Below are 20,237 nucleotides of genomic sequence, written 5' to 3' on the forward strand. Positions count from 1 at the left end.
ATGTCTGTTGTGTTTGTGAAAGTGAGTGAGGCTAAGAGTCTTAGTGACTGAAACTGTAAAAGGATAAGTACAGAACCCTGGCCCCTCCTTCCCAAGACTTACACGTGAGGGGGGAGAGGGGTGGGGGAGGTTGGGGGGGTGCGGTAGTGTAGATTATAAAAGCAGGCTAAGCCTCAGAAAGGCTTTGGCTTGGATTTAGCCTTATATGTACAGTATCTAGCCTTGGGGCCGCATATACTGTATAAAACTCATAGAGGAAGTGTTGAAGCGCACTCTGTTGCGTGAAACGCAGTAGGTTGGTTTCTCTAAAGTAGGGGCATTGATTTTTTCCGATAATCTATACAGTCAAACGTCTGGTGTTAATTCCACTATAACAGAGCACATATACAGTAAGTCCAATAGTGTCCATATGTACACTGTAAGCATTGATTTAACACTGAACATTTTTTAAATTAACTTTTTTACACATTGTATGGAAATGAAAGTAAGCAGTTCTAGATACCTACTGTAGTCATCAAAACATTTTTAAATGGAAGCAGTGCCTCCAAAAAGTATTTTAATCACCTTAGGCACACAAGAAAAACAGTCACTTCCCTGATAGTAATAGCTTTGTTTATTTATATTTTTACTTTTTTGGAGAAAATTTGCAAGCTATTGTAGTTTCATTAATGACTTTTTATTTATTTGTAAATACCTCTGGTCCACTAACAAATGCAATGTGATGTAAGCTTGCAGCTAAGGGAATTTTAAGCTTCTGTAAAACCTAAAATCCTAAACCTAGAAAACACAATGCACACATACAGATTTGGTCAACTTATATAAATCCTTTCTTTTCCCAAAACTAAACATAAAAATGCATGCTTCAAAAATGTAGTCAAATACTAATTTTAGTTAGCCAGTATTCTAGATTAAATTCTGACCACTTTCATGCATTGTTATTATTATTATTATTATTATATACAGTTATACTGTACAATGATACTATTTTTTCAATTTAAGCATTTTCTCAATGATTCTAAATATTTCTAAATATGTAGAATCCAGTTCTTTTGCACATGCATAATGGTCATGATATACAGGTGATTCAAGCAAAGCTGAGCTTATATAAAAAAACTTATGAAAAGATCCAAAAACCTAAATTTCAGTATTTACTGACTATATTACAGTGAAACATATAAACCTATTAATCTCTCTCAAATATATCAAACATGATACATTATTAATTTACAGTAGTATACAGTAGTAGTAAAAATTTGATTCAGAACTAGATCACTCTAGGACTGGAATTCATAAGCTTAAATTTTTTACTATAGGCACTGGCATTATTGATTAAAATGCAGAAACATGTACCTTCAGTAGCTGATGAAGACGTGGAGGAGGATGTCGATGAAGATGCTGAAGATGATGATTACAATGATGATGATGACAAATAACACGGCCACAAATTAGAAAGTTGCTCTAAAGTCTAAATTCCAGCAAATTGGCTGTGCGAGAGAGCTGGTACCAGTGAGGGCATGGGGGCAGTTAGAGCCGGCAAAGCTGAAGTCGCCTCCTCGCTGGGTCTGTGCAGAAGAGAGATCACTTTGTTTTGGGCTGCACCTTGGTGGAGGTCGGGAGTGCCCCACCCCTGGCTGTTCCTCAGTGACAGCTAAGGGTGTTCAATTGTACCAGCCCCCTTTCCTCCAAACACAAACTTCAATGATTCATTAGCAATTTGCCTTGGGGAGGAGCACTGTAGTGCACTAAACCTAGAAGAGGAGGCTGGGCTTTTGAAAATAGGGCAGTGCTTTCTCACTTGAGTTGTTGAAACAGTGGTCCATGGGATTTGTGCAGGGTAGATTTGCATAATACAAAATTAAGTATTATACTCTCCTTTTTCTTTCTCTCTCTTTTAGATATTAAGTCTGATATTGCTCTCATTCTCTCTAATATTATTCCCACCCCCCTCTCTCCCTTTCTCTCTCAATCTCTCTCTCACACACTTTCTATTCCTCCTACACTGCTTAACAGTTAGATGGAGATTGGTCTTTGTGAATGTACTGATCACACAAATCAGTATTTTGGGCATCAGTGCTCTTACCTTTATTCAGGTACATCACTCTTGGTGGTTTTAAATATTCAAAACCACCAAGTTTGTGAATATTAAAAAATAGGCTTAACAAGCACGAAATCGTCCAGACCCACAGCGCACCTGTACAAAGTGTCATGACTAAAACTTGGCTAACTATATAGCTAGCTAGCTATGGCATGTCCTCATCTCTGTAACGCTATTTGTTGTCCTCCGTGTGTCCATACATCTGTATCGGTGGTACGCGTTAACTAGGTTAACAAAAGTAGGCAAAACGCTAACATGGTAGGGTTAGCTAAAATAACGTTAGGCAATAAAGCTGTGCTTAAAAATCTTGTGCCGTTCGAAGTGGTGATTTTGGGAGATGCACCTGTGCATGCGTCCTACTAAACAAAGTACCACCTGCACATGCGTCCTACCAAACATCCCTCTCAGGTCGTCCATGAGTGAGTAGGGGTGTGGCTTCACCATGATACGATACCATATCGATACTTAAAGGCAACGATTCGATATTTGGCGATATGGGAAATTCTGCCACGATACGATTCGATATGGTGCAATACTGTAATATAAGATATGATACGATAAATTGGGCTCCAGCTATTATAAGCATATTATTTCAATCAAGTTACAATAGATACAATCAAAATTTGAATTATAGTGCAATTTTATTATTAAGGTATTGAGATAAGTCATATTCTTTCTCATTCTTGATGAAAAACAACAAAAAATAATATTCTACAATAAATTCTTAGTGCAAAACAATTACCCTGAGGTTACAGTGCAACTTCATTAAAGCTGTGCTTAACACTTGGATGAAAAACATGACTAAGTACTATTCCCTGTCAATTTTGACAAGGGGGGTCCAGGAGTGGGTCCGTGATGGTTTTAAGGTGGGACAGTACATGGCACTCAAAAGACTTCATTACCACACAGGTCAGGGCGACGGGTCTGTAGTCATTGAGTCCTGTGGTCCTTGTTTTTTTGGGGACGGGGATAATGGTAGAAGTCTTGAAGCAGGCTGGTACGTGGCATGTCTCCAGTGAACACCGGAGACAGCTGATCGGCACAGTGCTTCAGGGTGGAGGGAGAGACAGAGTCTGGTCCAGCTGCTTTGCGGGGGTTCTGTCTCTTGAATAGTCTATTAACGTCCCTCTCCAGGAGGGAGAGAGTCGTCATTGAGATAGGGGAGGGGGAGGGGGCCTCTGAGGTGGGCAATTGTGGAGAGGCCCAGGCCCCTGCTGAGATGGGGGAGGAGGAGCTGGTGGTCTGGAGCTGGTGAATGGGGTCATGTCTTTCAAATCGACAGTAGAACTCATTCAGGTCGTTAGCCAGGCGCTGGTGATCTGTCTGAGGCCTTTCCAGACAGAGGCTGAGTTGTTTTCTGAGAACTGCTGTTGAAGTTTCTCAGAGTACAGCATCTCTCACCGCCTTGCTAAACCTGTATTTAGACTCTTTAAACCGGTCCTTATCCCCACTCCTAAATGCTTCCTCCTTTGCCAACCTTAGCTGTCTGAGTTTAGCTGTAAACCAGGGTTTGTCGTTGTTGTAACTAACCCTGGTGCGTGATGGTACACAGCTGTCTCCACAGAAGCTGATGTATGACGTCACAGCCTCTGTGTACTCATCCAGACTGTTGGTAGCAGTCCTGAAAACATCCCAGTCAGTACAGTCCAAGCACGCGCGAAGATCCTCCATAGCTTCACTGGTCCACTTCTTAGATGTCCTCACAACAGGTTTGCAGAGTTTTCATTTCTGCCTGTATGCAGGAATCAGGTGGACTATGATGTGGTCAGAATGTCCCAGTGCAGCGCGGGGGACGGCGTGATAGGCACGGTTGATTGTAGTGTAACAGTGATCTAAAGTGTTCTCCTCTCTGGTCGGGCATTTAATCAGCTGGCGGTATTTAGGCAGTTCGTGGCTGAGATTCCCTTTGTTAAAGTCGCCGAGGACAATAACGAAAGAGTCCGGGTTTGTCCGCTCCACACACAGTATCTGGTCGGCGAGCATGCGCTGTGCCTCCTGCACGAGGGCTTGCGGTGGAATGTAAACGCCGACCAGAATGAATGAAGCGAACTCGCGGGGGGAGTAGAAGGGTTTACAGTTAATGAAAATAGTTTCCAGAACAGGAGAACAGTGCTGCATAATCACTGTAACATCTTTACACCAGCCAACGCTATAAGGCCTCATGTCTTTACAAATTAAATATTCATTTGATGCCTTGGAAGGCATAGTGGATAAGGTAACGTTATCTACGCCATGTTTTCTTTTCAGGTGCAAGGCTAAGTTTGTGGTGTTACCAGTGTATTTTATTTCGGCTTTACATTTTTTGCAAATAGCATGCGTTTTGTTTATTTTGCCTTCTTTTTTACTGAATCTGAAATGCTTCCATACTGCAGACTTACATCCGACAGGGGTTTGGATATCCGATTCCTCACTCATCTCTTTTTGTGACTGTGAACTACCAGTAGCCATGCTGCAATCTGTCTCACCACCTGCAGTTTGTGCCACTGAACTTGGTTTGTGCAGAGCACATTTTCCTTATTCAATTTTTCTATTTATTTATTTATTTATCTATATATTTATTTATTCCCACTGACATTTTCTGTGACTAGTGCTATATATTATATTTAATTTATTAGTTGTGTACATAGAGGTTGTTCAGAGACTTATTTTCCTGTAAGACACCTTTGCAACAGTGCAAACACTATACAAATAAATTGAACTGAACTGAATGGAACTTCATGTATGAAAGTGTCCCCACGGTTTTTAAATCATGATTTTAAAAGATTTTAGGCATGGTGTTACTGTTAGGTCCATGTTATTGTTTTATGTTCTAATAAGTAGGCTGTACTGACAATTGCCTGTCACAGACAATAATTCAGTAATTATTCATTCATTGATTGAACTCAATTGAATTGAATACAAAACTCGATTGAATACAAATTGTCTTATTATTGTTATGATATAAAAGCAATTTATTATTACTAGTATTTGGAAAATGAATACAATCCGTGCGTTCTCAAATGGGCGTCTTAAAAGCTTCTTTTCTTCTGAATATGAGCTCTGCAGGGCTTATTCATAAAAACAGGCAACTGTACCACACCCGCTCCTCTCAAGGTCACCAATGACATCAGAGGTGTGTGGTATCCATGGGGTAGCTAGAGGGTTTCCTGGTCTTGTGTTTCAGAAAGAGCTAGGAAGAGGTTTGTCACATGCAAGACTGCAGTATAATACATGTGATGCTGCAAACACTGAAAAATATGACTGACTCAGAAGAGGGCTACAAGCATAAGTAAGACATTTCTTCCTCCAGGCACGCACAGTGAAATGATCGGTGTTAAATCAACTCGTGTAGAGTTCATACAGTCCCTATTGGACTCATATGCACTCTGTAAGAGTTGAATTAACACTGGATATTTTACTGTGCGGTGTGCACAAATAACACAGAGAAAGGAGTTCATTGATTGGACTGTTGTCACTAAACAAAAGCCTTCAATGGCAGTCTTTCCCTTAATTAATTCAATTAGTTTGCAGAGACAGTTGAAAGGGAAACCTATTCACAGAGCATGTCAATGTAACACATTTGTTATGTCAAATTTGTTAATATTCCACTCTGTGGGGAAAAAACCAAATATACAATCATTAACACACAAAAGATGATTCATGTTAGTTAGCGTAGCCATTTTCCTTTACCTGGAGCAGGTAACAAAAGATATTTAATAGTTTCAGAGTAGTGCATTTAGAAATAATGGAATATTTGAAAGTGGCAAATATTTGTATATTTGCCCATATATTTGCCTATATATGTTGAAAATATATTTCAAAATAACTTCAGAGTATTCCATTTCTGTGGGACAAAAATCTGAGCGGTTCAGGTTAAGTACCTTTCCTGTCCAGGGTGCCACAGCAGTGTCCCAACACAGATTCAAACTTGCATCCTCCCCATTTAAATCTGGGATCACCAGATTGTGCTCCACAGCATCCATCACCTGTTAAGTACCTACATTTCATTGGTTAAAACCTGGAAGAAACACAAGCATGATTAAATAAAGGGATAGTTGGAACACTGTTTCTTCTCTTATTAGTTTGTTGCATTGAATCCATGAAGGAAGTTAAGCAGCGATGTCCATTTCTAAACCTAAGTGATTGTAGTGTAATGTAATGAGCAACAGGAAAAAGGGAGACCCTTGCTTCCATGATACCCAGACAGATCATTGGATGTCTTATTATACAGTAAGTGAACACGGGGCAGAAAACTGCTGTAGCAGTGCTCTCAATGAATTAAAATCTTCAACCTGATTAAACTGCTGGCCATATCCAGTCAGTGATGTCATTACAGGTATTTGGCCTCAGCTGTCAATGGAAAAATGCCTGCTTAGACTGATATAGGCGTGGCCAGCAGTGAAAATTTCTGCTGCAACATAAGTTTTCTGCTCAGTTTTTCTGTGTTGACTTACTATTCTTAATGTACAGTAACAGAAACAATATATAAAGGAGAAGAAAAGAAACTAATTATAAACTAAGTGAGATTAGTTATAATGAGATCATTTTGTATTCCCTACATTCAACATGACACTATAGAGATATCACACACTTATGAATCATCATTTTGCTCCACCATTGACAGGTGTGGCACCGCATAAATATCTTAATTCACAGCACATGACTGTCCTCAAATTTATCTTAAATAAACAGTTTAGAATGTGATGTCCGTTTTATTGTCTTTCTCTATCTGCTAAAACTTTTTCATGAGGAAAAGTTGCATTTGAACTGTTAACCATTACCATTTGAATTCAACTATAAACATTGAGCTATTTTTCAGCATAAATAGTTCACATACTTTATACACTACATTTTTCTTTGCATTGAGGGAATTTTTGAGGGCACTACGTAGATCAAAAATGTTACCTTTGGAATTTGGACAATCCGTGGAAAGTGAATATTGTGCACTATATAGCGAATATGGAGCGATCTCGGACACAGCTATGAACACACTGAAATGTTTTCCTTCAAATGACAAATTGAGAACTGGTGTTCTTTGAGAAAAAGCATGAGCTTTTGCACAATACAGTAGATGGGTTATTTGAAAGACACAGCAGATAAATCTTACAAAGGTCACACTGATTCTAAAGTTTGGATTGAAATGAGATACATAAGCAGACATTAACTGTGAGTCAGTTTTGCACACATCAGAGTAGTCTTACGGTTAGCTTATCTCCACCAGGCGGAGCCTGGAGGGGATCGTGCGTTTGGTCGCGTGTGTTTGTGCGTGTGTGTGTGCGTGTGTGTGTATCTGTCCGCAGCTAATCTTGCATACTACTGGGCCAATCAGCCTAATATTTGTTGTGCATGCTGACAGCAGGCCAAGGACCTGAATTCTCGAATATTTTTCAAATCGGTCAACGACAAGTATTTTCTTTGAATTAATTTCCATCATTGTTGTCCATTGAAATAGACCTAACCGGCCGCTAAGGGCTGCAAGTGATCAACAACTGCTTCCGTTTGGAATGCCTGGAGGAGATCTGCACTCTGCTGAGTGCACTCTTCTAGTTTCATTTCGGTCTAGGATTGCTGCTACTGTCTGGGTGTGGGTGAACTTCCTGCTGGAGCACCAGGGTTGACCATGTGTTCACTTGACCATGTGCCCAGTGTGACCAGTAGAGCCCACAGACATTGGGTCTGGGAGAGAAACCTGACTCTCAAGTGATCAAGCTTCACTTCTCGAGGGCTTCTCTCTCTCACTCTCTCTTATGCAAGCTCTTTGTTCCTCTCACATGGGTTTTCTTATAACTTTTTTTTATAGGTTTCGCTGAAAACGACCTAGTTCTTCACTTGGCCAAGTTGAACTCTATCTTAGTGGGAACTAACCCCATTTGATTTCCATTGGAGTCCCAGTGATGCCACAACCCCACTGCTGTCTATTAATGAGTGAGCATACTCACATGCTCTCTTTCCCATTACAGACATTACCCACACATTCACACACAAGGGTTATTGCTCACTAGTACCCTGATATGTGATGTGACTAATCTGCTACATTTAATACAGTGGTTCTCTTGCTCAGTTAAGGTTGTTTGACACGTGTTTAAGATCTTTCATAATTTTTTCCATAACTTTGTTAAACCAGGTTTGGCTGATTGTCATTTGCATTGTCTTAGTGGCCATGTGTCCATTACTTCACCAGTTAAGAGCCTGTTGATTTACTTAAGTCTTTAAATTAATCAGTTAATCATTTGCAATATGGATATGGGACTTCTCCATGGCAAGCAAAACTATTTTCTGACATAATGTGGATTAAGAGAGTAAATAATCAAAACGTGAAAAGTGTAAATAAGAAAAGCTTGTTCAAATTCTGGGTTTGCAATTGTGCTTCGAATGAAAAACAGCATTAGATCATGTTGAGGGATTATTTAGGCTCCTAAACCACATTATGTTGGAATTTAAACATATGTTCAATAATCTTAACTGAGTTTAAAAAGTTGGAAAGAAAACCAACATAAACATAAAGGGATCTCCAACGACCAAACTTGAGAACCACTGGTTTAACAGAAACATGCCAAATATTTCTTCCTGGCATAGATCTTTCATCTCCGCATGTCTGTGTTCCTTCGCAGCAAGCCTAGTTAATTGGAGGCTTGAATGTTCAATGGACTGTGTTAAGAATTCTTGGAAGTCTCTGTGTTTCTGCGAATGCAGAGGCACCAGTGGGATTACTGGGCCCCCAAGCAGCACAGGACTACTGGAATCTCATACAATGCTCAGTGCACCAACAGGGATTATCTATATACAGTATAAGAACCTACTACTTAATTTTACCATTTAACATAGTAATGTAGATGCCTTTTCTCTCAAAACATTGATCAAAGGTGAATATGCATAGAGACCACTAACCTAGCATAAATATGTGCTAAGTAAAAGCTAAATCTACCTAAATAAAATGGTAAAACTGACTGGGATAACACAACACTGGTGACCCTGAAACAGCCTTGCTACAAAAAGACTAAAAATTAATTTGCTTTTCATTTTGCCCATTTACCATGGATAAAGTTACAACTCATTTTATAGCAGAAAAACAGTCATGTTTCAACATTCTAACACATTATGTACTGACATCCATCCATCCATCCATCTGTCCATCTGTAACAGATATCTGGAAAAGAAATGGCCAGATTGCTATGGGGGGTGTTGTGCACATTCATGTTCCCAAGAGGAAGCAACATATTGATTTTGGTGACCCCATGACCTTTCCTCTAGCGCCGCCATCAGGCCAAACATATCTCGAAAAGTAAAGACTGGATTGCCAAGAAGGGAGATTGTTGTGCCTTGACGAAGATCTGCACTCAGCTGAGCGCATTCTAATTATTTCAGCCAGAGGCACATCTTTGACCCGTCTCCACCAAAAAACGACGAGATAACAGTGCGTCTAACGTACATGTGTAGCGCCTGTTTTATGCAATGATGCTGGGAACTGTACAAATTCCATAAAGAACAAACTGAATGTATCCATTCTACTATCCTGCCCTGACTGAACACCCCCCATTGTCTCCCGCCCTGGGGCGGAGAGTACATGCGATAAGCACCTGACTCACTCCAGTGTAAAGTACGCGCTGATTTTTATAAAAAGGACAAGCTAAGTCGGCAAAGAATGCTTATGATTTCTAAGCCAAATTAAGCCATTATAAAACAGTTTCATGAGGAACTGTAAGCCTTTGAACTGCAGAAAACCTTGCATGATTACATATTTTGAAGAGGAAGCTGAGGACCAGGGGGGCTTGAGTGACCTTTGACCTGGACAGCTTACTACAGGCTGGAAAAATGAAGACTATGAACGGAAACAGAACCGTGGGAAGGGAGTAAAGAGAACTGTACAGTCTTTAAGACCCCACTGCCCACCAAAACATCACGGCTCTTTCCCAGCACGTGAAACGGGGAAACTAATTCGTGGCAATGAGTACCACAGCTTGACTTACAGCAGGGAGAAGTTTGGGCAATTATGAGAGATTTAAATAATTCCACAACACGTAAAAGCCAAAAGGAATGTGTGCAACTCCAGGAGTACACAAGCTTTACAAATGGATAAGATTGACCTTTCATAATATCATGGTTTAAGATTATGGGTTTAGATGGACAGGCTTAGACTCAGATACTATAGACTGTCCTTTGCACCAGAAATGTACATTGTTATGCATGGTTATGCATGGATTACCAATTAAGGTAATTTACAATCTTTAAATAACATTAAACAAGGTTTAATTGTCAAGAACTGGTCATTGTGAAGTTACAGTAAGATATGTAAGCATGTCTGGATGTGGACTTGTTGGAGTTGTGAAGTGAGCAAAGGGGGTGGTTGCTGGCCTACCAGAACCCAATGGGAGGCAAACACATACTCAGAGGAGACGATGTCCATTTGGTTAATGTAGTCAGCCACAGTACGCGTGAAAGTTCATTTGGGTTAGACCTGCTGCAAATCTGGAAGAATAAAGGGGGGGTGTTTTGGGGTGTCTATCACAACAGAGCAGACATGTACACAGAAATAACAATGATCATTCGGTTACCTGCCACCTGATTGGTACATTTTGTTCTGGAAAGCTGGTGGCTGACCTGAAACTGAAGTTTTACTTTACAAAGAACCAAATTTGTACATTTACTAAATGTATAATAAAAAATTCAATTTGAAAAAACAGACTTAGTCAATGGTGTGTTAACAATCCATGGAACATCATCCAATATTTCAGTGAATTCAACAGTGTGCCTGAAAAATGAAATGTACAGGCATAATTACAAATATTATTTTGTGATAATATAAGACGACAATTTTACCTGGTCTGGTTGTATTAATTAAAGATAATTGACAACCAGACACTGATGACATCTGTCCAAATGACGTGCCAAATCCAAGAAATTGGTTTCCATAAAACAGACGGGTTTCCACAAGCGGGTGAATCCACCAGATAAATGATTTAATGAACAAATCTTTGAAGGGACTTTGAAGGGTCATTTTGGTTGAAATATATTCTCAGAAGATGACACAGTTCATGAATACATGGCACAATCATATTATATACATTTCCAAAGGAGGACAGCGCATACACACTGGGTGAAAAGATTAAGTAGAGATATGGATACAGTGACAGACATCCGTAAAATGACATTTCGGCGGGTCGCGTTTGACCAGAGTCGAGTGACAAACACCGACACTTCCATAGTCAAAAAAATGTTCTTATAAAGAAACACTGCTATTACCAACAAAAATATAATACTAGTCATCTGTAGCATATTATCTCCAATATACAACAAACTAAGATAAGGAAAAGTCACCAAAAAAAAAAAAAAACTAAACAAAAAAAGAAGAAAAAACAGGAGAAGTCTACCACAGTGCTAGGCGAAATGCCTTTTCTGATGTCCTGCTGTTTTTTTTGATAATCTATACACATGACACAAGTAAAACACAAAGTTGATCTGTGCAGCTTTTCTTTAACTCTTTTTTTTCCTGAAAAAAAAAAATTATTATAACAAGGAGCACCTACTTCTCTCCATATTACACTGCCTTCAAGAGCTAATTGCACATTATGATTTTAATCATCTTATTTTTTTTTTTTACAGGACTCAATACCTAGCTTTTTTTATTCTTAACATTAAGTAGTTTTAGTAGTAGTATTAGTGATACGTGGGATTAAAACTGGCGTCGCGGTTTGCGCTACTGCACGCCAGCTTGTTGTGGTTGTGACCTTAGCGACTCGAGTTTGCCTCGAGGGGGTCAGGGGTCAAAGGTCGGAGGGAGCCCTTCAGTGGCCCGTCAGGTAGTCCTGGGTGGAGTCGGAGGCGAAGGAGTCGGCGTCCTCGTTGTCGGAGTCCTCGCTGCTGTCGTCGGCCGCCGGCTCGCCCGTCAGAGCGATGCGGGCGTAGTCGTCGGTGTCGATGGACTTGCAGAAGTGGATGGCATACTTCAGCTTCTCCTCCAGCACCTGCTTGCAGGAGTACCTGGGCAGCTTCAGCAGGAAGAAGCAGGTGTACGACTCCGGCAGGAAGTGATCTGGGGGACTGTACTTGTCCAGAACCTTGAGGGGGCAAAAAAATGACACAAACATTTTAACCCACAGGAATGTTTGGGAAGCAGATTTGTTTGAGAAGACATTTCCAAGGAATAATGGCCAGAGATTTAAGTTAATGACATAATGGCTATAAAATACAGTGCCTTCAGAAAGTATTCACACCGATTCACTTTTTCCACATATTGTTATGTTACAGCCTTATTCTAAAATTGATTAAATTATTTTTTATTCACATAAATCTACACACAATACCCTATAATGACAAAGTGAAAACTGTTTTTTTATACATTTTTGCAAATTTATTAAAAATAAAAAACTGAAATATCACATTTACATAAGTATTCATGACCCTTTGCTATGACGCTCAAAATTGAGCTCAGGTTAATCCTGTTTCCACTGATCATACTTGAGATGTTTCTACAACTTGACTGGAGTCCACCTGTGGTAAATTCAATTGATTGGACCTAATTTGGAAAGGCACACACCTGTCTATATAAGGTCCCACAGTTGACAGTGCATGTCAGAGCAAAAATCAAGCCATGAAGTCAAAGGAATTGTCCATAGACCTCCGAGACAGGATTGTGTCGAGGTACATATCTGGGGAAGGTTACAAAAAAAATTCTGCAGTATTAAAGGTCCCAAAGAACTTAAATGGAAGAGTTTGGAACCACCAGGACTCTTCCTGGAGCTGGCTGCCTGGCCAAACTGAGCAATCGGGGGAGAAGGGTCTTGGTCAGGGAGGTGACCAAGAACCATATAGCCACTCTGACAGAGCTCCAGAGTTCCTCTGTGGAGATGGGAGAACCTTCCAGAAGGATAACCATCTCTGCAGCACTCCACCAATCAGGCCTTTATGTTAGAGTGGCCAAACGGACGCCACTCCTCAGTAAAAGGCACAGGACAGCCCGCTTGGAGTTTGCCACCTAAAGGACTCTCAGACCAAAAGAAAAACAAGATTCTCTGGTCTGATGAAACCAAGATTGAACTCTTTGGCCACAATGCAAAGCCTCTCATCTGGAGGAAACCAGGCATCACTCATCACCTGGCCAATACCATCCCTACAGTGAAACATGGTGGTGGCAGTATCATGCCGTGGGGGTGTTTTTCAGAGGCAGGGACTAGGGGACTGGTCAGGATCGAGGGAATGATGAACGGAGAAAAGTACAGAGAGATCCTTGATGAAAAACTGCGTCAGAGCGCTCAAGACCTCAGACTGGGGCAAAGATTCACCTTCCAATAGGACAGTGACCCTAAGCACACAGCCAAGACAATGCAGGAGTGGCTTTGGGACAAGTCTGTGAATGTCCTTGAGTGGCCTAGCCAGAGCACGGACATCAACCCGATTGAACATCTCTGGAGAGACCTGAAAATATTTGTGCAGCAATGCTCCCCATCCAACCTGACAGAGCTTGAGACAATCTGAAAAGAAGAATGGGAGAAATACCACAAATAGAGGTGTGCAAGCTTGTAGCTTCATACCCAAGAAGACTCGAGGCTGTAATCGCTGTCAAAGGTGCCTCAACAAAGTATTTAGTGAAGGGTCTGAATATGGAATACTGTAAATTTCAGTTTTTTTATTTTTTAATAAATTTGCTAAAATTTCTAAACTTGCTTTTGCTTTGTCATTACGGGGTATTGTGCGTAGATTGATGAAAATAAAAATGAATTTAATCCATTTTATCATAAGGCTGTAATGTAACAAAATGTGGGAAAAGTGAGGGGGTCTGAATACTGTACGAAGGCACTGTATGATATAAAGCTGCTTTCCAAAGTTTTTGCCTCCCGTTAAGAAACAGGATGCTAGAGTCCTGTTTAGTCCGTCTTAAATTGGTTCATCAGAGTGTCAAAAAACTCTGATGAACTCCTGAGATAAAATATTGTAGTAACAACGTAAATTAAGTGGACCATCAAAATCAACATCCAGTGATGTCCTATTTCCGGTGCCAAATAAGCATCTGACTGGCTGGAATGATCTTATGATTAGTTCTTAATCATATGGGCATTGGTGCCAATTACAGAAATATGACTAAAACACTTTGTGCTAATTCATCTGCATTTGTACGATCTGTTCTCCATTTAGTATTACAAGGAGTAGCAGACAAGACAATGCTCTTTATTCATTCAATCAAGCCATTAGCTCAGGCCATTAGGCAGACAAATTTAACCAAACCACTAACTTTTCCACAAACCACTCTTTATCTTTGTATGCAGATAATATTACCCTCCCTCCTCCCCCCAGATATTCTAGACATCATGGAAGAATTTGAAGATATAATTCAAGAGTAAACTGGAGTAAGTCATCATTACTCCCTCTCAATTCAGCTGCAAAAGGTTAACGTGTTGGCCTGGCTATAACTATAGTCTCACATTTATAGCATCTAGGAGTAGATACATTCCATTCTGGTTTAAATTTATTTCGAAAAATTTTAACAGTACCCTAGGAACTACTGAATTTGATCTTGTAAGATGGAGAATAATTATCAGATAGGATATCCATAGTTAAAGTTAATATTCTTATATACACAGTAAGGGTAAATTTTTATTGCTCAATGCTGGTTTTAACATGGCCTCCTGGTTACTGGGATAAATAACACCACTTTACATCATATATGGAAAGGCAAAAGATCAAATAAGTTCATCTTCAAAAAAAAAAAAAAAAGAGAACTGGAGAACTCTCTTTGCCAAATTACTTTCAGGCCAGGCATTTTCATGCATTCTTAAACTGGTTCAGTCCAACTCCTACAGTCCCATGGGTAAGCTTGGCAGCACCTATCCTCTCTCTGAAGCAGTGTAAAATTGGGCCAATAAAAATGAAATCTCATAACATTTCCATCTGCCTATATTTTGAAAACAAGAACAACTAGTCAAATAATGGCATGTCCATACATCAATATTCTGTAATTCTTCACTTCAAAATGATGTCCTCCTAGTGGATTTGTCCATCACAGTGGATAAATACTAGTATTCGTTTTCTGGCTGATATCATGGGCAGGGAGCAAGATCTTTCCAAAAAGAAGAAGTCATATAATCGGCCAGAAAGCCTATTCTTTATGAATTCTATGAGGGGTCATGGGGTTCCTTGGAAGAACCAACCACCATACCATCTACTTATAAAACAAGTTGATGCTTTACTAAAATTGCCCAAATGGCATGCTTCAACTACATACAGTATAAATAATTCTTAGTTAACAGAGGGTCAATATTAACGGTTATTCAAACCTGCAATATAGACATTTCAACACCAACTAAGCCTACTGGTGCAAGGTCTGGAAGAATTGTTTTAGCATCCCACAATTTGACACATCAACTGCTTCAATTTAAATTTATACAGAAGGTTCTACTTGACCCCAAAGAATATTATATGAAGAAGTTAGTTACACCAAATTGTGTAAATACTTTAATGTTCTTCAGACCAATTAGGAACATAACTACATACACTACCAGGGTTTTCCCTAGGTTTTCAGAGGGCTTAGGCGCTCTCAACTATATTTTGGAACAGTGTTTTTATTTATTTATATATATATATATATATATATATATATAGGGGAGGCCAAGTGCTGAAGCGTGAAGTGCATAAAATCATCTGTCCTCGGTTGCAGCACTCACTACAGAATACCTCTGGAAACAACATCAGCACAAGAACTGTTCCTCAAGAGCTCCATGGCCGAGCAGCCGTACACAAGCCTAAGATCAGCACGCACAATGCCAAGTGTCGGCTAGAGTGGTGTAAAGCATACTACCATTGACGGTGTAAACATGTTCTCTGGAGTGATGAATCACGCTTCGCTACCTGACAGACGAATTCGGGCTTGGCGTAAGGTATCGCGTCAATTGTACTAGCCCGTATAGTGCCAGCTGTAAAGTTTGGTGGAGGAGGATCTCGTGGCGGAACAGAAACGAACCCCCGCAGCCATGTTCCAAAATCTTGTGGAAAGCCTTCCCAGAAGAGTGGAGGCTGTTACAGCAGCAAAGGGGAGTCCAACTCCATATTATTGCTCACGGTTTTGGAATGAGATGTGCAACAAGCACATATGGGTGTGATGTTCAGGAGTCCACATCCTTTTGGAAAGTAGTGTCGTGTATGCTGAGGGACTGCCAGCCCGTGAAGAAATTCTGAAAAGAGATCACCATTTTCCTTTCTAAAGTCATCCATTTCCAGTTTCCTTGCTCTCAGTGTCTTATTCACCTAAATGATGACTCTTCTTTAAATATGACTATACATCAGAAACGTCTCTGGATTGTGGGCTCTATGGCTGTTCAGGGCTTTTAGCACTGAGATGGCAGCCTCCTCACTCTCTCTCAATGAATCAATGGATTCAGACGTCATTAGATATTTATGACAATGGAGTTACTTACCATCATCTGAGCTGAATGGGGCCAATATAGACATAATTAAGGTATGAAAGGCTCACATAAAAACTGAACAATACTTTAGATAGACCTTAGTTCCGTCTATCTGCAGTTTGCTATTATTCTTCTCTGTCCTCTTTTTCATTTCTATTTTTCTCTTGTTCCGTTCTTTTTAAAAAGGTTTCTACTTTTCTCAGTCTCTGTGGACTGGCCTGGGTAGGATCAGTGTGTGTTTGGGTCTGTAAGGGATAAGGGGTACTATATGATAGGATATGTAGGAATTATGGGAGGGGGGTAGAATTTTTTGGATTGGGGACAAATTTCTCACTGGAGCTGAGGGCAGGTGGGTAGACCTGTTTGCCAGCAGTACAGTCTAAATAAATATATTAGCACATCATGCAGACATTCCATCTCTATACGTGCATACATTAAGTATTACTGTTATAATTAGTATTGTGAGCATCATGATTTGCATTATCATTATTTGTATCATTACTGTCACTGATGGCAATATGAATGATGATGATGATGGTGATGGTGATGAAAATGATCATCATTTTCACAATGGAATATGTATCCATGTACCAGCATCCCAAGAAAGATAAATAAAAACTTGATCAAATAAGTAAATAAACAAATAAATACATAAACAAAACAAGGGCTTCGTGTGGTGCGGATTGTGGGATGTGAAATTTTGAAATCAGTGCCAGCCAACCTCTGAGCTGTGGAAACCAGTATAACAGAGGAATTCTTTTGTCCCTGGAAACAGCTAAAAAAATTAATAGCAAATAACCTATCGTCCCATTGCAGGAATATGGCTATTCTCTATCAGTCTGCTAGAAAAATACCCTCTAAACTGGATACATGACCCAGTACACTAGCTAGCAGGATAGCCCAGGGCATCAACGGGCCAGCTGGTAAGCCTGGCCAGCGACACATTTCTGCGTTCCAAATGCCGAAGAGTAACGGTCTCATTTCAACTTTACCGTCTGTGACGAGATTTCACTGCTGCAATGCTAAATATTCCTGTGCCTGAATAGGGCTCATCCAACCAGATTATAGCGCGACATACCCAATAATCGGACCGCAAATGTTTATTCGCACAGACTCGAGCCTGTAAGGGAGCCCGAAACGCGCCTGACCTGCACGACGAAGTCGCGGCCGCGGAAGTCGGCGATGGTCCTGGGCAGGCGGGTGCGGCCCCAGACGAAGCGGAGGAAAAGGGAGCGCTCCGTGTTGGAGAAGGACTCCATCACCTCCCAGAACCACTGGATGAGCGGCGCCGTGGGCTCCACGCCCTTGTAGGTGGCCACGGACTTGAGCAGGTGCAGCGGGATGTCCGGGCTTCCGCACACCTGCAAGAGAGACCGCACACGGCTCACGCGCGCGCGCACAACGGGCCCCATTCGCGAAACGCGCGTACGGTAACATTCGATCGCAAACTGCGCGCAAGAACGTTTCCGAGAACATTACGGCATTAGTTAGTTTTTTCTTATCTGTATTTGTTCATGGCTTTCTTCTTATGTAAATCACATGAACAGGATAGCGCATAAAATTTACAAGCGGTCAGCATTCATCATCTTATACATCCGGGATACGCACAAAAAAACATCTGGGCTTTGTCATGAATCCCTTATTGGTTTTTCGTAGGAACATTTTTAAGAACAAAACTAAAAATAATTTAAGAAAAGTTTTGTGAATGAGGCCCAGTGTGTGCTGTGTGCCTTCTGAATGTGCTCATTTCTAGTCTAATAACTGCATTATATTACATCAGACCGAATTAATTGAACTGATTTAATTGAACTGGGTTGAGTTTTTATTTATTTTTTTTTTTAAATAAATGTGGCACACAACGTGGGGCTCAGTATTCTCAAAATGGATGTCATTGCACCTGTCAGATCAGAGGCAATTCATTTGTCCTCCTCAACTAAAAATCACAATTAGCAGCTGCTTTTACTGAGAGTCATTTACACAATGACACTGTTTTTTTACGTAATCCTTTTAATACAGCTAGATATTCACAGAAGCTATTCAAGTTAAGTACCCTTTTAAAGGGTACAATGGCAATGCCACACCTGAGAATCGAACCTGCAACCTCTCCATTAAAAGCCCAGTTCATTAATCGTTATAATACGCTGTCACCTCACTGCTAATAAAATCGTAGTAATAACATAATAATAACAATCAGTGTGGAGTGGGTTGACTGAGCAGCATTACCATGGTTTCCAGCTCGTATCCAGTGAATAGGGAGAGCAGGGGAACAGGGACCACCCGGGCCATGCCCTCACGCACAGCCGACACCTGCTCGTCAAACTCATGGAGCCTGCAGGGGGCGGGGCACAGCAGGTCAGCACAGGCCCACATGAGCTTGCACACAAACACACTGACACTTTCACACACATGCGCTTTCCCTCTCGTTCGCATGCACACATTAACTTACAAACACACATTTAGTACACAATCCCACACATACAGACACACGCACTAATGCGTACACACACGACAGACACGTGCTCACACAGACACGCATTCACGCATGCACACGCACTCACGCACACACACACACATACACACACAGACCCATGCTCACACAGGCACGCATTCACGTATGCACACGCACTCGTGCACGCGCACACACACGCACACACACACACACAGAGCTGCCTCACCTGTAGTTTATTGCTAGGCGCACATATTCGGCCCGGTTGTCCAGCGTGATGTGGGAGTACTTGGAGCTGAGCTGGATGTCCTGGCCGCTGGCGTTTGGCACGGTGAATGGCAGGGTCATCGCCTCAAACTCCTCCGACGTGGCCTCATTATCCCGGATGTACATCAGCCCGGGGATGAAGTCTTTATCGACCTGAGGAGGAAACATCGTTTACTGTACATCAGGGAACTGTGTGTGAGTATGTGTGTGTGTGTGTGTGCGCCTATGCGTGAGTGTGTGTGTGTATTTGAGAACCGATAAGAAATAATGAACTTCTGTTGTAATTTTGCGTATTTTATTAGACTGAGCACTAGATAATTAAACTACCCTTGGATTTGCAGGTCTTCTGGCACAAATCACTGATTGCTGGTTAGCGCAAGTAGTAGCTTTTCAGCCATGTTAACTGCACCTTAATTTAAATCTTCCATAATTTACTTCAACTAAAAGCTTCAGGTAAATGTCTAGACTGTAAATTAAACTAGAAGTCATTAACCTTACATCATTGCTAAGCCAGCGTAAAACCAGCAGACTTTTACGTATCTTCTTCATTTATATATATATATATATATATATATATATATATGTGCGTGTGTGTTTAAATATACATACACGTATACGTCTACACACGTGCATATATGCAAACAAATCTCCAATAACGTTTGGGACAAAGACATATTTTTTTCTTGATTTGACTCTGTACTACACAATTTTAGATTCATACTCAAAAAATTCACATTCAACTTTTATTAAGGGTATTTTTACACAATTTGGTTTCATCATGTACACTTTTTATAAATAGTCTCTACATTTCAGGGCAATGAGGGCATCATAATGTTTGGGGAAAATGGCATCACATGTGTTCTGGATTGATCAGGTGTGCTCAAATGCTTCCTCAGTGCAGGTATAAGACAGCTTTCAGTATCTAGTCTGTATTCTAGCCTTTTGATTGCCTTTGGAGTCAGTTACTGGCATTTGACAACACGAAGACCAGAGTTGTGCCAATGAAAGTCAAGGAAACCATTATGAGGCTGACAAATTAAAAAAAAAAAACAGCCTT

General features: G+C 40.6%; 2 protein-coding genes across 8 annotated transcripts in view; both read right to left on the reverse strand.

Moving 5' to 3' along the window:
• The window catches only part of oca2 (oculocutaneous albinism II), a 136,842-nt gene extending 134,980 nt beyond the window's left edge, over positions 1–1,862 (reverse strand). Inside the window, exons 1-2 of the mRNA XM_035408682.1 lie at positions 1,505–1,862; positions 1,351–1,395 (exon numbers count right to left, since the gene is read on the reverse strand). The gene's annotated coding sequence lies outside the window, so the exon portion shown is untranslated. The remainder of the gene's footprint in view (positions 1–1,350; positions 1,396–1,504) is intronic.
• Positions 1,863–11,010: 9,148 nt separating this feature from the next.
• The window catches only part of herc2 (HECT and RLD domain containing E3 ubiquitin protein ligase 2), a 118,593-nt gene continuing 109,366 nt past the window's right edge, over positions 11,011–20,237 (reverse strand). For 6 of the 7 annotated variants that reach the window (XM_035409779.1, XM_035409774.1, XM_035409778.1 and 3 more), the window contains 4 exons: positions 19,143–19,333; positions 18,691–18,796; positions 17,616–17,828; positions 11,857–12,129 (listed from right to left, as the gene is read on the reverse strand). In XM_035409779.1, coding sequence (XP_035265670.1) covers positions 11,857–12,129; positions 17,616–17,828; positions 18,691–18,796; positions 19,143–19,333 — 783 coding nt within the window. Of the gene's footprint in view, positions 12,130–17,615; positions 17,829–18,690; positions 18,797–19,142; positions 19,334–20,237 lie in introns of all 7 variants that reach the window. The other variant, XM_035409773.1, reaches the window with a different exon arrangement.

This window comes from Anguilla anguilla, chromosome 3 (assembly GCF_013347855.1).
Source record: "Anguilla anguilla isolate fAngAng1 chromosome 3, fAngAng1.pri, whole genome shotgun sequence".
NCBI lineage: Eukaryota > Metazoa > Chordata > Actinopteri > Anguilliformes > Anguillidae > Anguilla > Anguilla anguilla.